The 16,029-nt window shown below is 44.1% G+C and overlaps 2 protein-coding genes across 2 annotated transcripts in view; both read left to right on the top strand.

Annotated features, from left to right (window-relative positions):
* scg2a (secretogranin II a) overlaps positions 1–16,029 on the top strand; it is a 183,421-nt gene that overhangs the window by 65,492 nt on the left and 101,900 nt on the right. The window lies entirely within an intron of this gene.
* On the top strand, positions 4,975–15,612 carry sgpp2 (sphingosine-1-phosphate phosphatase 2). Its single transcript, XM_070829588.1, has 4 exons — positions 4,975–5,068; positions 11,540–11,719; positions 13,962–14,051; positions 14,880–15,612. Exons 1-4 carry the CDS (start codon positions 5,060–5,062, stop codon positions 15,420–15,422), a joined length of 822 nt encoding a protein of 273 aa, XP_070685689.1. The 5' UTR covers positions 4,975–5,059; the 3' UTR covers positions 15,423–15,612.

Raw genomic sequence — 16,029 nt, 5'->3', positions numbered from 1 at the left:
CAGCATGTAGGGCTGCGCTTTGAACAGCCTGTTATTTGCGATAAGATCCTTTAAATCCAAGTTTTATTGTCTGAAGAGCTTCTCTCATCTCGTAAAACTCACTAAATCAACTCAGTTCAATCAGCAAGTTTACTCCAAAGTGTGCACATGAGCTGAGGTGTCATTAATGTTCCAGTGATCTCAGACATGAGCTGAGAGCTACAGTTAGCTACTCCCAGTGAAAGTTCTGCTCATCCCACTTACATCAAGTCTAGTTGAAAATGTTTGAAAAGATAAAGCGGGGAAAAAAGTAGTTTTGGTAGAAAAAGAAAGTAGGACACCAGGTTCACTTCTTAAGTAAGATGAGGCTAAATTCAACTACAAGGCAGAGTCTCTATGTATCTTATGAAAGGAGACCAAGATGTATAAAACACTTCCCAAGATCCACACACTGAATGCCCTTCATTTATACAGTGGGTATAATCCTGCATTTATACAGGGGGTGCAGATGTAAGGTAAGGTTTTTCTAATCTTGTAAAACTCTAAACTAAATCGGCTCAGTTCAGGAAGCAAATTTACCCCAAAGTGAACTATAGTGTCAACTGAGACCAAAATATCAAATATGAACACAGTCCTGGTTTGACTGAGGGACATAAAGTTAAGTTGCTATTTCAAGATGAGGCTTAAACTAAAACACAGAGTTTCTATGTGTGTCATAAAAGGAGACCATATGGTATAAAACCTTTGCACTGTATGCCCTTCATTTATACAGTGGGCACAAATGAAGGGACTTAACTGATTTCCATTGAACCAAGAGTGATGCAAATGCAGTAGTGTTTTCCAGGTGAGCAGATGCAGTCCCACGCGTCAGTGAAGTGTTTTAACACACACGTGTGTTGTTGCTCTGCCTGCCTACATTCTGTTCTTACCTGTCCAGAACCACTAGTTTAAATATTTACATACATTTTACTTCTTTACTACTACTTCTTTATGTCTGAGATGCTGCTTTGCTGTAATTGTTGTGCACATGGCAAATTAAGACCGTGTAAACTTGTAACCATGTTATTATTGAAAGATGAATGTCCTGTGTTAATTTCTTTAAAACGGCTTGATGTACAGTATTTGTACTTGCTGATATGACAAATGAAAGATGGATTCAAACGTCCTTTTCAGCCCCCGCAGAGACGACCGTTGACAGAAGTGAGTAACGACCATTTTCATAATGAGAGGGCAATACCGTTCTTAATAAAGGAGTCGCCCACGACATCACATTAAGCCTCATAGAGCAGAAACACAGCGCACCTGACCGTAAGCTGATAAAACCGCCTGGTATCCCTGGGTTGTCATTCTTATATACTATCCAACTTTCAAAACATAGAAATAAATCCTCTCTTTCTTTCTGGAACCCTTGAGGACCTGCTGAGTGTCTCCAGACTGAGCTCCTCTGAATGGTGACCAGAGAGCTTCAGGTAGACCTACATACGGGCAGGATCTGTCCTCAAAATGCTGCTGTTCTGAGATGTTTTAATGAGAAAACTGTGTGTAAGAGACTGATAACAGCTCTGTAACTAACAGAACAGCATGTAGAGCCTGACGATGATGATGACGTTAGAGACACTGTCTTTTACTTTATCTGAAACATTGCCTCAAAGTTGATCTACATTTCTCTCCACCCACACAGTGGAAACAAGTCTGTCCCATGATGTATTTTAGCACATCAGCTGGGTTTTGGCTAGGATAACAGCAGCAGATTACTCAGTCAGAGGGCTTTGAGATAAACAGGAATTGTGGAAAAATAAGATTTGTGCCCAAAATCTCCTAAAAATATGATCAATTCCTGTAAAGGGCCTTGCAGAATGACGTTTGCAGATAAAAGCTGCACTCCTAGCTCTCTTATTTGGCTCCATAACATCAGTTAGCAACATTTCTCTGTTATATCTCATGCTGGATAGTATAAACCCACATCAACCGACCATATCTGTCTACTTAATTTCCAGCTTTACCTCATACATCACTTAGAGTTCTCAGCAATATCAAAGCCACAGATGAGAGAGGTATTCAGATCCTTTACTCTTGCAAAAGTATACTGTATTGTACTGTAAGTACTGGTTTGGTCCGTCTGACTCATATCTGGTTATGTGACATTAGATTATTAATACTGAAGAATCTGTGTTGGAGCAGCATGTTACTGTTGGAGCTGCTCTGGGTGGAGATACTATTTTATAATCAGTTAGCTACAGCCCAGTGGTTCCCAACCAAGGGATACAGGGTCACCACATAAATGTGAGGGGTCGTCACATGATCAAAAGGGTAACTCCGCTATTTTTAAACCTGAGTCTAAATGACTGGTAGGTACAAATAGTTTAGGAAGTGGTCCAGTAGGTCACCTCAGCCAGGAGCTGCAGAACGGGCTGGGATGGCAGCAACGTAAGCTTTTGGGGCCACTGCACCCAATCAAAGTACGCCCACTAAAAGTGCTTGTTTTTGGCACTGACAGGCTCAGACGGTCATTCTAAGTGTCTGACAACATTATGGAAAGGATCCTTACAGAGATAGATCTGTGAGATCCTTTTTGTTTAACACAGAACAGCTGGTGCATCGCTCTCCTTAAAGCCACCAGACTCCATTGACAAAAACAGTAATAGTGCCTTGCAAATTTGACAAATTTGTTTTCAGTTTTTTTACTTTTTCCTCTAATCTTGATGCTTGGTGAGATATTGGATCACTTGAGCATTTAATGCAAAGGAATCATGTGGGAAGTTTCCTGGGATGTCTGTGAATTAACAACTCAAAGACATGTGCATCTGAAATGTGATCTGACAACACAGTGGTCTACTTTTTATAAGGTTGTAAAACCACCAGATTAATCTTTAACAAGGGGGTGCATTCTAAAAGCTAAGTTATATAATCAATTCTCAAAGTAACTGAAGCTGTGAGATAAATGTAATGAAGTACAAAGTTCAGTTTTTCCCTTTGACATGTAGCTGAGTGGAATTAGAAAACATAGCTTAGAATAAAAGTACTCAAGTACACCTGCCTCTGTAAATGTGCTTCTTCCTTCCGCTTGTTGTAAATACTTTGTGACAACACCTGAACTCTCCCGGAATAAAGGTCAGAGAAAATCACTGCTACTCTACATAACCGGTCAGCCCCCTTCTAGCCCCGCCCCGGTGCGCGCACCTGTGGCTCTCCGCAGCCGCACCTGTCCGCACCTGTCCTCACCTTCCATTAGCTCCCCTGCCCGACACCCGCCCGCTCTTCCACCCCTCTCTCTCTCCTGGCAAGCTGGAGCTGCTGGATTACCTGCACGACCCGGACCTCGTGGCCCGGTTCCAGAGGCGATGTGGACTCTTCCTCGTCGAAGCCGCACATTACAGCCGCGGGAGGACGGAAAGCCCGCTCCACGCAGACGGACCACGTGGACAGCCGGAGGGAAGCTGGGACCGCCAGGATAACAATTCAAACTTAAAATTCAAGGAGAATGGCTGTGCTGTTAGTGTAAGTGGTTTCTTCTGAGTATCTAACTGCTCTGGATCTTAATTTTAAAAATTGAAAAACAGAATGTTCACTGCAGAGGTGACACCCGTTTGATTCCCACAAAGTTTGAGCTGAATTTTATTCCAATAAATGGGCCGTGTGTGGGTGATAGAGGTCTGGTTTGCATCATTTTACAACACTGGAGCTGCAGAAACACGAGGAAGTAGGTAAAACACAGAGGTTTACTGAGACTTTGCTAAAACGAACATGTGATTTTATGTGGAGATGTTTAGATAAGCAAAGCAAACTGTGACTGGCTTTTCTCGTTTGTCTGGGTGTCTGTCGGCCTCCAGATCTTCATCTGCACACTGATGAGCCCTGTGGGATGTTAATCCTCTAAACAATTAATTCAGGCAGTGAACAAAGTGAAAGGGACTGCAGACAAGCTCCTTTCTCTTTTAGGGATGAAGGAACTCCAATAGGGTGGTGATATTGTTTTATTTCTGAATACACACAGAGCAACATTCATTTCTTTAAATGCTTTCGAAGCGCTATGAAAATAATCCCGTGCAAAGGAGGAAGTAGCAGGTGTAACGGTGGAAGTTTGAGCAAGTTTAAGATGGACCAGTTCCAACACGAAACCCTTAAAAGGCAGCAGCCGTATTTGGAGGAGCTGCAACAAGACTGAACATATGCTCAGAACAAACACAAAGCAAAGTTTGTTGACATACAAAGTCAATTCAAAGACACTAACCGATGCAAATACATGTCAGGGAGCTGAAAGTGTTTCACCCTTTAGCGAAAAATTGGTGTGATGGAGTGATCCTGCACTATCAGCTGTCAGTGATTCTCCTGACATCACTGAGAGTCAGAGATGGAGGACACACTTATTGTCGTCACAAGTTCCATTGTGTAAATAAGGTTTTAAAAAAAGGTCTACGAGTTAACGTCTTTACTGTACTGGGCAGAGAAAAGGGGGTGAAACTAGAAACTACGTGATAAGTTTCTTGCTGTCAGTTAAACTCCAATATGAACCACTAGCATTATCTGCCTTGCTGTTTCCAGTGCATCTGGGACTTCCATGGTAATAAATAAATGTTGCAAAGGTATGTGTTATCCATGGACATAAGCCCCTCCTCCTTTCCTGAAGGACTACTCCTATTGGCTGTTAAGGGCAAATATCTGCGGATTTTTACCTACTTATTTTTAATTACTCTTGTGATACTAACTTGTGCTTAGTACTTGTTCACGTGCTGCCTTAATCAGCTGAATAAAGAAAGTAGATTCTACTTGCTGGCTGGTATAGATGGTGAAATGTAATGTAAAAAGGTGTGTAGGCAACATAGGGTGTGACTGCAAGGTTGGCTGGCTGATCTAATCCTGATACTGTTCCAGGATCTGATACTGTTCTAGGCGCCTGGTCCATCATGGTCTGTATTCATCTCTGCAGGGCTGCAGCAGGCCCCAGTATGAGGTGAGGAACTGGCTGTTGCACTTCCTCTTCCTGTTCTCGGCAGGCCTGGGGCACGAAGTCTTCTATATCACCGTTCTGCCCTGCATACACTGGAACCTGGACCCATTCCTGTGCAGACGCCTCGTCAACATGTGGACTGTGAGTCACAGCTGGAGAGAGAGTGTGTGTGTGTGTGTGTGTGTGTGTGGGCGCGTACATGTCAGTCAGACCACCTCAGCGTGCACAAACTCAAGTCTCGAGTCTGATGTCCATTTGCTCCACAATGCCGCCTCTCTTCTCTCTGCTCTTCGTCTCCCTCTCTTCACCTTTCAACCTCCTTTCATCCTCCCCCCCCCTCCAGTGACCTGTCTCTGACACCACCATGTCCGTGATATATCCCCAGGCCTCGGGGCCGCTGGGGCCAGCCTGACCAGGCTGGGGCCCCTGACATGCTGAAAGGCCACACATGAGGACACATCAGTGGAGAAAGCCTGCTAGGATCTCGGGCTGGACCTTTATCCTGACAGAATCCAGCACTTTGCCGCAAGAGACCCTGAAAACATGTCACAGATGATCCCAGAAGGAGTGTGTTTGACACTTGTAGAGACACACAGACAGCCACAGACACTCCTGCAGTGTGTGTGTGTGTGTGTGTGTTGGGCAATGTGTTTTCATGCCCTTTGTGTCTCTGCCTCGAGCACTTGGTGGGTGCCCTCTGTCTGAACCCCATGTTTGGCCCCCCCAGGGGAAGAGATACCATTCTTCTGGCACACTGGCGGCACCAGGCCCCTGTGTGAACTCTCTTCAAGCAGCACACAAATGCTCACACTCCCTAACTCGGCCACTAAACACACTCATTGCCCTCCTTCTAGTTAGACATTACCAGCTCTACTCTGTGTTCTCCTCCTCACCCCCCCCCCCCCCCCCCCCCCCCCCCCCCCCCGTCCGCCAGCAGAGTGTTTTATTGGCCTCATCAGCGCTCTGAGCTTTCTCTCTCTGGACCGGCCAGTTGGTGTGTCAGCCCTGGGGGCACTTCACCCTGCACTCCTAACTTCTAACGGCACCCTGTCATTGTGCTGGTGGAGTTATCCAAGGTTCATAGAGGGCTGTGCACTCCCTTTCTCTGTGTGTCTCACACACACCAAACTGGCAACTCACGCCAACCATTGAAGTGCAACAATGCAAATTTAGACTTGTTTACATGAGCAGACACGCCACAGGCCCATCAATGACCCAAACGCTGGCACACATTACACACACATGTACCTCTGCGTCCCTCACTGCTCGCTGGTGCCTTTACCTGCAGGGTGACTTTGGTTGACTTAGAAAACAATAACTGTCATTAACCATATGGTCATGAATTATATTGCGGTGCTGTATGGAATTATTGTAGCATGGTGCTATGCAAATCACACCCCTACTGTGCTGTTTGGAATATCAAAACTCTTTAGTTGTACCTTTTACATAATGACACAGAGGGCAAACTGCATGTAAAGTTTTCACTAGTGCTGACAAGGCTCACGTTCAATGACAAAAACTCACTTTATTCCTAGAAGATAAAACTTTTCCATTTACATGGCCTTCGTCCATCCTGGATCCACAATCAGGGATGAAGGCCGGACATCAGATAACGCTGAAGGAGAAGTCTTGTAGTGATTAGTGTGAGTGTTTTCTGCTACCAGGTCAGAGAGTTTGTAATGAGCAAAACAAAGATTAACATATTATTATTATTATTATTATTATTATTATTAGAAATGATTAACAGACTATGAAATAGGAGAAGTAATGTATTACTGGAACAAGAAGAAGAAAGGTAGGGACAGCTGATCAGACTGAGTTGTACTGGGTCGGGTCTTGTTTGGGTCAGGTGGAGATGACAGTCAGCAGATAATCATATAGTGTGTGAGTATAGTCTGCTAAATCTATTAAGATTTTGTTTAATATTTGCTACTGATATTAGCAATGTGTATCCCAAGGGTGCCATACTGGTAGAGTGCACTGGACAACTGAAACAAAGGATCTCACCCAAACGCCACCTTTTTTCCTCCTTTTTGGGCCTTTCCTGCACAAAATGCACTGACCTTATCATAAGGCTCCTTCCTGACTAAAAACCTGTAGTTGGTGCAAACAGTCCTTATGTGTGGTTTTGTCCAGTCTTTGGAGGTTTAGAGTGTCTAGTGTCTATGCTAATGGTTCTACTGAGGCACAGCGTCGTACTTTGAGCTAAAGCATCACGCTAACTGATCAAGATGACAGTGATCACAGGTTGATGTGTAGTCTGCAGGTACGTTTGCTCTCTTTGTTTAGCATGCTAAAATGATGAATCCCCAAAAGACAACTGTGTAAAACTCTAGACTGGAAAAGCAATATTCTAAAAAAAAAAAAAAAAATTTTATAAAAGAACAAAAGAGAATTGTAAGCAATGAGGAGGCCAGTTAAAGCTGAGCACCACATTAAAACTGGCTCCAGAAGAATCTGCTGCCTCAGTAAGGCTTTTTCAGTAAATTGGAGGAATCATGCTGTGGGGATTTGGTATATTGGCTCCACAGTCATATTATGGAGGAACTCTTGCATATCTGCGCAAAATAGTTTTTGGTTCATCAGAGCAGGCAGCAGCATGACTCCCAAAGCACCCGTTGGACAAATCAACCTCCTTTTTTAATAGTTTTTATAGTTTTATAGTCCATAAAGTTACACTTCTAATGACTGTTGTTCAAAACTGGGATCTAGGGTGCAAAAGGTGTTTTTTCTTAGATAATTATATCAGTATAACTTTATTTTCCAGTACCTTGGTGGTCACTGGGTTGTTATGCATCACAAAAACATAAATTAGAAACCAAACCAGCTGTTTATGTTGCTGTGGAACAAAACAAACATCTTGTGTGTTCACCACCTTCACCACAGACACACACACATACACACACACACACACACTCTCTGCGATCCACATGTTGACAGATCAAAGTCCAAAGCGGTGCTTGCCTCAATCAATAAACGTATTCATGAGAAAACACACGCTCTAACACAGCTATCCGCCTGTGTGTGTGTCTTGACCTGTCTTTAACTCTTCCCCTGTGTGACCAGACTGTCCCTGGGTCAGTCTTTTGATGCGACTCATACAAAGACACCAATGAGACGCTGGCTTTACTGGAGCCTGTTGAATCTGATGTTTGTGTTGATGGTGAGTGCAGGGGGGTGTGGTGACGGGGGTATCATATCGTGCAAGCACTTGAACTGGCAGGCAGATTCATTGTGTGGATGATGTGCACATAGGAAGGCCTGTTGTATGAACACACAGTCATGGTGATGGGCTAAATGGGCTTCCTATTGTCGTTCCTCTGTTTATTGTCCACTTCACAGTACCAATTATATAGTCTGGGCGTGCGTGTGTAGGTAGATGCAGATATTGGAATAATAAACATTATATTCAGGCACAATCAGAGAATGAGAAGAGATGGAAAAGAAAGGTTTAGCTTTTGGAAAGACGAAGACGTTCTTCTGGAAAGTTTAATCTCATTTATTCTCATTTAGCTTCAACCTTATTTCTGACCTGACAATGATCAAACACTCCTGTTTACGTACTTTTATTCACTTTGGTCTGGGGGCCATTTAGGTACTTAAGTTCCAGGTTAAAGAACGTGGAGTTAGACACTGGAGGCTGTTAGCTAACTACTGCAAAAGCTCATAAATTAAGTACCTTGTGTTTTTTTTAACTGTACACAAACCTAAATGTAGAAACATCGGTGTGTGGTTTTACTGTGATGCTGCCCAGCTAACAATGGAGAAGCTGTACAAAAGCATTGGGTAGACATATATTAATATATAATAATATATTCTATATATATATTCTAAGTACATGTATATGTATTCTAAGTCTAAGTAAGTACAGTAATACAGTAGTAGTACAACACTCAACAAAAAAACACAAGGTAACATTTCAAGCAAACTATTCTCAGTTCAAAATGTGAAATTGTCTGTTTTGTTTGTCTAAATTCCTGTAAAACGAATGACCTTCCCATCAGCCTCAGCGTCACTTTGCATTGAGTGCTAATGAGCAAACATTAGCATGTTAACATACTAAAGTAAGATGGTGAACACGACATTATACCTGCTAAAAATCAGCTTGGTAGCATTTTCATTGTGAGCATGTTAGCAAGCTCATGTTAGCATTTAGCTCACAGCGCACAAACGGGAGAAGTTCGCCTCAAGGGCTTTCTGCCAAAAGTCAAAGTTGACCTATTATTATTGTAACTCAAACCATGACCTTTTCCTAAACCTAACCAAGTACTTTTGGTGTGACTGAAAAGTGAAAATAATAAAAGAAATAGATAAATGAAAAAAGAAAACAGAAAATTGTCCAAAAATGAAAAGTTGACTTTTGGACACACGGCCGAGTGTTTTTGGCAAAAGTCTTGTATTTGGCACATTCATCCACAACAACCTCCTCCCTCTCTTTATACTACGTCACCTGACGTCCTAAAGGTGCTCTGGCAGGAAGGTTTTCCTTAAAAACCAGAGGGCAACTTTCCATTTTTTCCATTCCAGCACCATTTTACCAAACTACAGCCTCACAAAGGTTTTAGCACGGGTCGACTCTTAGTCTTGTTACATTTCTGTTTGTGTTCAGATTAAACTAACAATGTATTAATGAGCTTTAGATGTGCTGCTAGATGTATTTCTGAATTTTGGAGAGTGCCAGGTTAGCTCCCATTCTTTGTGCTAGAACCAGTCTGAAATGGGATCACAGATCAATCTTCTCCCCTAACTCTTGGCAAGAAAGAGGTCTATTTCCCAAAATGCAAAACAATTGCCTTAAGGGAAATCTCAATGCCACAGCACAAAATAGTGTAGACATTTGGTCTGTTTCCATATTAGTGTTTGAGGAGGACGTGTGTTTTTGAATAAAGTGAAATACCAACCGTGAGCCCGGCTTTAGCGCTCAATATCAGTGTTGGACCTGACTGATGCTCTTATGGATAAATGATAACTCTAGTATTTTTAGACCTGGGCCCTATTTGTACATATTTTGGAGTCTAAATGACTGGTAGGTTTTGGAATAGGTCCAGTAGATCACCTCAGCCGACAGCCACATAATGTGCTGCAATGGCTGCAACGTGATCCTTTGGTGCAACTGCACCGGATCACAGTAGGTCCACTAAACGTGCTTGTTTTGCTGCTGACAGGTTCAGATTGTTGTTCTAAGTGTGTGACAGCATCATGGAAAGGATCCCTACAGAGAGAGACCTGGAAGATCCTTTTGGTTTAACCACAAACAGCCGTTATGTCGCTCTCCTCAAAGACACCAGATTCCATTGACAAAAACAGTCATTTTACCTCACAGAACACAGGAGCTGCAGGTCCACCACTGCCTCCATCAGTTAGTTCGTTTGTGTTATTGTGTGACTTTGGTGTTTTTAAATGGTTACGGATCCAACACACTATTTGTGTGACACACAATAACGCAAACAACCAACCAATCGAGACCATGTTCTGCAAAGTGAAACAACAGGTTCTTCTCTCTGCCTCTTTTGGAAGTTTCAGCTGCCTATTAGTTCCCATGGTTTCGGAGAGTGTGTAATGTTCTGTTGTCCACACATTTTGGCAATTCTGTGTACTTTAATTCCCATCCATGTCTGTGCCTACAAGTCTCTGCACTAACAGCAGGTCACTACTTTTATATCTCATTTGCCATGGTAACAAGCATTTCCTGATTACAGTGGCAGTAGAGACAGTAATAACAACCTCTCTATTCTCTCCCTTAAACACACACATTAGCGTCCTGCTCGCTCTCTGCGCACTGCCTCCCTGCTCCTCGCTAAGACAGCCATTCATTAAATATACAAGGCAGAGCTTTAAATAAACGTGGAGCTGGAGCAGGCTGCCCCTCCGAGCGCCGCTGGGGAGCTCATGAAAGAGAATCGGCAGCACATTTGGCAGGACACACACACACACACACACACACTCATGCCTATACACCACCACACACACACACCTTGCACTGACTTCCATTGTGTCATGAGCCCTCTGTCTGACCCCACCAGCTGAAGACGCTATGTCAGCAAACCTTCTTCAATTCTCATTTTCTTACAATAGATTTTGTTACTGTGTGACTGCAGCATCTGCACTTCATGCTAGGGTGGGTCTCCACTCATGTACAGTTCTTGTTCTTCCTTTTTTTTTTTTTTTTGTTGAGTGGTAATGGTGATTACTTATTCATAAGAGTGTGCGGTTGGTTTTAAAGCATACTCTAATCAGGATTTTTACTTCCTCCACTCATTATTTTATTATCATCTTCCTCCATCTCTAATTTCTGCTTTTGTGTGCGGCACACTGCAGTACTCGTCTGCACTCCTGTCTATTTCATTGTAGTGATGCTGTGACTTATTCAAGTATAGGTGATGAATCTATACTGTTTAAATCTGCGCTAGTCAAATCCTCTACATTCTTTAAAGAAGGTTCATATGAGCACTACAGAATACAACCATACATTTTCTTTCATCAGAGTTCATGCAGACGACTGTGAAAAAGTTTTTCTAGAAAAAACAAATAATGAAAACTGTAAATGCCGGCTGAGTATAAGAGGATATTTGTGTGGGACCCTGCTTCTAAGGGACACATGTCCTCCTTCAGGTGGTGATGTACATCGGCCAGGTGATGAAGGATGTCCTGAAGCTGCCTCGCCCTCACTCGCCTCCTGTGGTCAAGCTGGAGACACGTGTCGACGCTGAGTACGGGCTGCCCTCCACCCACGCCATGGCCGCCACCGCCATCTCCTTCACGGTTCTACTAAGCGCTCCCTCCAGGATACAGGTCAGTGGCATTGTGATTACAGCTGGGATTAAATCCAGTGAACCGGCTCACAGATACGATATACATGTCTAACAAATGTATTATGCTCTGTTAGTTGCTTTAAGTCGCATCTCACAGTCTTCATCAGCGAATGAAATTGGCTCAGGTAGCCGCTGACACCATCGACAGGGGAGGAGCCAAGGTCATTGACCAGCAGTCAGTGGATGGTGATCATGTATGGATCAAGATTCCCCTCCATGCAACCATCTGGCATAACCGAAGTCTCTCCAGACACCTGAGCCACTTCTGTCTGTTGAAGAGCACACTGAGATACAGTTGAAAGCTCAGAGAACCTAATAAGTGCTTTTATTATGAGCCACTCTAGCGTTGTGGCTTTAGGAATGGCACGATGACACGGCTGCAGACTCCTTTAGTTCTGCTTTGTTACACATACACTTCCAGTACCAAAGATGAAAAATGGATTTCCAGACCCAAATTGTTTGTAATGTGCTGCATTAGCTCTTACAGTCTAAATAATATACACAATCTCTCCTGTTGTCCCTCGATTCGACTTGATAATAGCCATGGTGGATGGAATACTTCCAGCGCCGATCATCGGCCTGATATTTAGAAATGGTGATAACGATTACTGCACATTGTTCCTTGATTGGCAACTGTGATGTTATGACTGGAACAGTGACAGTCCGTGGTTACACTGCCCATTACCAAGAAAAATTACATTAATGCCATTACTGACTGCAAATGATGTACTTACCCCTCATTAAAGCTGGGAAGCTTAGGCTAAGTGGATGTTGTGACCCTAGGTATCTCATTAGTTGTGCCATTAAATTGCCACTGGATTTATTTTAATAAGGTTAGTGAGGCACCAGTTAAATTAGTCAATCCAAACGAACAGCTTTGGCTCAAATCGAAGTGTTGAATGCAATATTATGTGAGGCAGTGGGAGCCTGTGGATGGCAGCTGAGTGGGACGAAGGATGAAGGATGAAGGGAGTGGCCCCGCTGTCCATCACAGAGTCCTGACTGAGCTGTTGGACAATGGGCAGGGAGGGGCGGGGCCAACAGTCACCATCACTCACCATCAGCCACACCCATCGAGCTGCTGTTTGGTTTTCTGATGGACTCGACTGAGTCAATGACTGTCAGTCCGCTTCTCCACCTCCCTCCTCCTCCTCCTGACTTCCCCTCTTATCTCTCCCTCTCTAGTGCAAAGTCAATAAAACACTCAGTGGCTCAATCTTAATCAAGCTTTGTGTTTTAATGAAGAACCGAATCCTTCAGTAAGCCGTTTATGGCCCCAGCAGCTGTCAGCCTGATTTGTGGTCACGTCATTTCAGCTATTTGCCTTCGTTTTCGCGCAGTGCTGTTCTCAAGGTCGGAGGAATCATCTCAACCACCCCGTGACACCCTGTGTACAGTAGAGCACTTAACTGTGGCCTCAAAGTGCGCAAGGATTCCCCTGAAAGAAAAGAGCATGCATAGCCATAGATGAGTAGTGGGCTGTTGCAGAGGCTCCTGAATAGCCACAAGGCCTTGGGGCAACTCTGCCGGTTCCCGGAGCAGGTCAGAGGTCACGACAGTCAATCACAGAGTGACCCCCTCCTGTCCCCGGCATCCTTTGTGGCCATTCACAAAAAACCTCTCTTCATGAACTACCAGTGAATAGGCTTCCAGCTGCAAAAGACAGGAAAAGACACAGGAAAAAAGGCAGAGAGGAGGAGAGGAGGGGGGGCACAGGAGGAGAGGAGGGAGGAGGTGAATGAATACACAAGGCCTCTCTCCTCACTGTTATTGAAATGGAGGGGGAACAAAACCTGCCGCCCTAGGTAAAGGAGGGACTGGAGAGAGGATGGAGAGACAGTGGAGGAATAAAAGAGCAGTGACTTGATGACGGGCAGTACGTCAGCCTGGCAGAATGGATAAGTGGTAGAGAGAGGAGTTACACATCGCCCATTAAGAGGATTGACGAGTGGATGATTTGATCACAAACAAACAGGAAAAAGAGAAAAGAGGTCGAAAAAATAAACCAAGTGACGACAACTGTGCTCATGTTTTCACTGAGGAATGTTTGGAATGTTCTTTGCACATGACAGAAAACATTTCACTCTCAGATTTCATCTTTGATCACCCGAATCAGGGAGTGGTGTTCGTCATTGCGCATGTGTGTAAGGTAACTGCATATCAGTGGCTGTGATGGTTAGCGATCTGAGTGTGTGTGTGTGTGTGTGTTTTTTGTGTCTCAGTTCCAGTTCGAGGTGGGTCTGCTGATCGCAGTAACGTTGTCATCCTTGGTGTGTCTGAGCCGCCTCTACACTGGCATGCACTCAGTTTTGGTGAGCTAGTCCCTCCACACACATAAAACATTTAAGCTCAACGCAGGATTCATAATTCATATCTGTGTCTGGTTAAACTGTCTGGCTGAGGCTTTGACCCACGGCTCTTAAAGGGATAGTTTGGGTTTTTTGAAGTGGGGACGGGTGAGGAACTTATCCATAGTCGGTGTATTACCTGCAGTAGATGGTGGTCAGCACACCCCCAGTATGGAGAAACAGGCAGGATTCTCGCCACAGATGCTAAGCAACGGACTGCTGTAGATGGGGGGGTAGCAGAAAAATGTATTTTAGCCACCTAGAAAAAAAATTGGCATCAGTTTAAGTGGACTCTATATTTAGAATATTCTCGCTGCTTCACCTTGCATTACACAGGCCTCTCCGACAGGGAACCGGAGCTCTTCTCTCTTACTCTTCATTGACAAACTGGTGTTTTAAAGAACTAATGTCACAGCAACTCCTATGTTTTGCAAAGTAGAATTATTGTTTTTGCCAGTGGAGTCTGGCGCCTCTGACGCGAGTGAAGAGAAAATGAGAATGACATCACTTCTTTGCGAATTGCGAGTCGCAGTGAAGATATTCTGATGTACACTAGGTGTACTTACACTGGTGAAGGTTTTTTTCTTGTAGGTGGGCCTTTCTTTGTTTTCTTTATATGCCCCTGTCCACAGCAGTACAACAGTTAAGGTCTATGCCAGGACTCCTCCTGCCACCACCTTCTGTAGGTGATACACCGACTATAGACAAATACCTCATACACCCCCACTTTAAAAAGTCCAAACCATCCTTTTAAGTGTTTCTGGTAAAATGTTGTCACTGTTCTGCTTTCAGGATGTGATCTGTGGTGCTCTAATCTCAGCCACCCTCTTGTTCCTCACCTACCCATACTGGGAAACCTTGGACCACCTCCAGCTCACCAGCCGCCTCTCCCCCATCGTGGTGTTGACCCTGGCCCTCCTCCTCAGCTACACATACCCAGAGCTGGACCATTACAGCACCACACGGGGGGATACCACCACTATACTTGGAGCGGGGGCTGGGAGCTCTGTGGGATACTGGGTGAACGAGCAGCTTGGGAAGACCTTTGAGCCCCAGGGGGTATTACCTGTGCCCCTACCCACGCTGACGGCAAATGTGCTGGCCCTGGGCACTGCCCGCTTCCTGGTGGGAGTTGTAGCATTAGTTGGAACTCGGCAGGTAGTGAAAACGCTGAGCCTGTGGGTGCTATATTCGTGGTACAGAGTGCCAAAAAATGACACAAGTGCCAGGAGGAGGAGAGAGATTGAAGTGCCGTACAAATTCACCACATACACTGCTGTTGGACTTGTCAATTCTATGATGGTCAATAGAGTCTTCGTTCTACTGGGGATATGACCTGTTAAAGCATCAGCCTGCTGTATAATGATGTGAACTTATTTACCTCATATTTATTTCAACGTGTATCAAATTACCTTTTTTTTTTCTTTTACATGTTAAGGAGCTTTGGCTGGGAATGAGTCACATCTGTGGACAGAGGGTGAGCAAAATATTTTGCTCATGTAGCAATAAAGTTTTTATGACTCAAGTCCCAGTTTGATCATTATTTTAATTATGTAGACAAGACCGTAGGATTGTCTCGTGGCAGGGTTGTGAATTTCAGAAACCACAGGTGCCAAAAACAAGTTCCCGGTTACCTCTTCACCTCACCTCGAGGCAGACACACTCACACCAGTCAGGGAACTCTTATCAAACCAGTTTAACTGAAACTTCATTTCAGTGGCACCTGCCTTTGTATTTGTCCTCGTAGTCATCATCACTTAGTGGGTTAGAGCAGACCTCATGGGCCTGGTTACTGTATCTTCAGCACTGACTGGGCAGTAATGAAGGGGTTAAGCTCCATTTGCTACAGTAGAGGTGGAAGGAATGTCGGAGTACCTGTCAGACTGAATTTACAAGACGGCTTGTTATCTGCACAGCTCCCTTTTATATAGGAGGCCACTGG

The sequence above is a fragment of the Pempheris klunzingeri genome, chromosome 4 (genome assembly GCF_042242105.1).
Source record: "Pempheris klunzingeri isolate RE-2024b chromosome 4, fPemKlu1.hap1, whole genome shotgun sequence".
In the NCBI taxonomy this organism is placed as follows: Eukaryota; Metazoa; Chordata; class Actinopteri; order Acropomatiformes; family Pempheridae; genus Pempheris; species Pempheris klunzingeri.
Note: the sequence above shows the minus strand (reverse complement) of the source record. Positions and strands in the feature narration are given on the sequence as shown.

Coding starts and splice junctions, on each gene's coding strand:
- sgpp2 (XM_070829588.1), top strand. Junction 11,720..13,961: donor GCGCTCCCTCCAGGATACAG/GTCAGTGGCATT, acceptor TTTGTGTCTCAG/TTCCAGTTCGAGGTGGGTCT. Junction 14,052..14,879: donor CTGGCATGCACTCAGTTTTG/GTGAGCTAGTCC, acceptor TTCTGCTTTCAG/GATGTGATCTGTGGTGCTCT.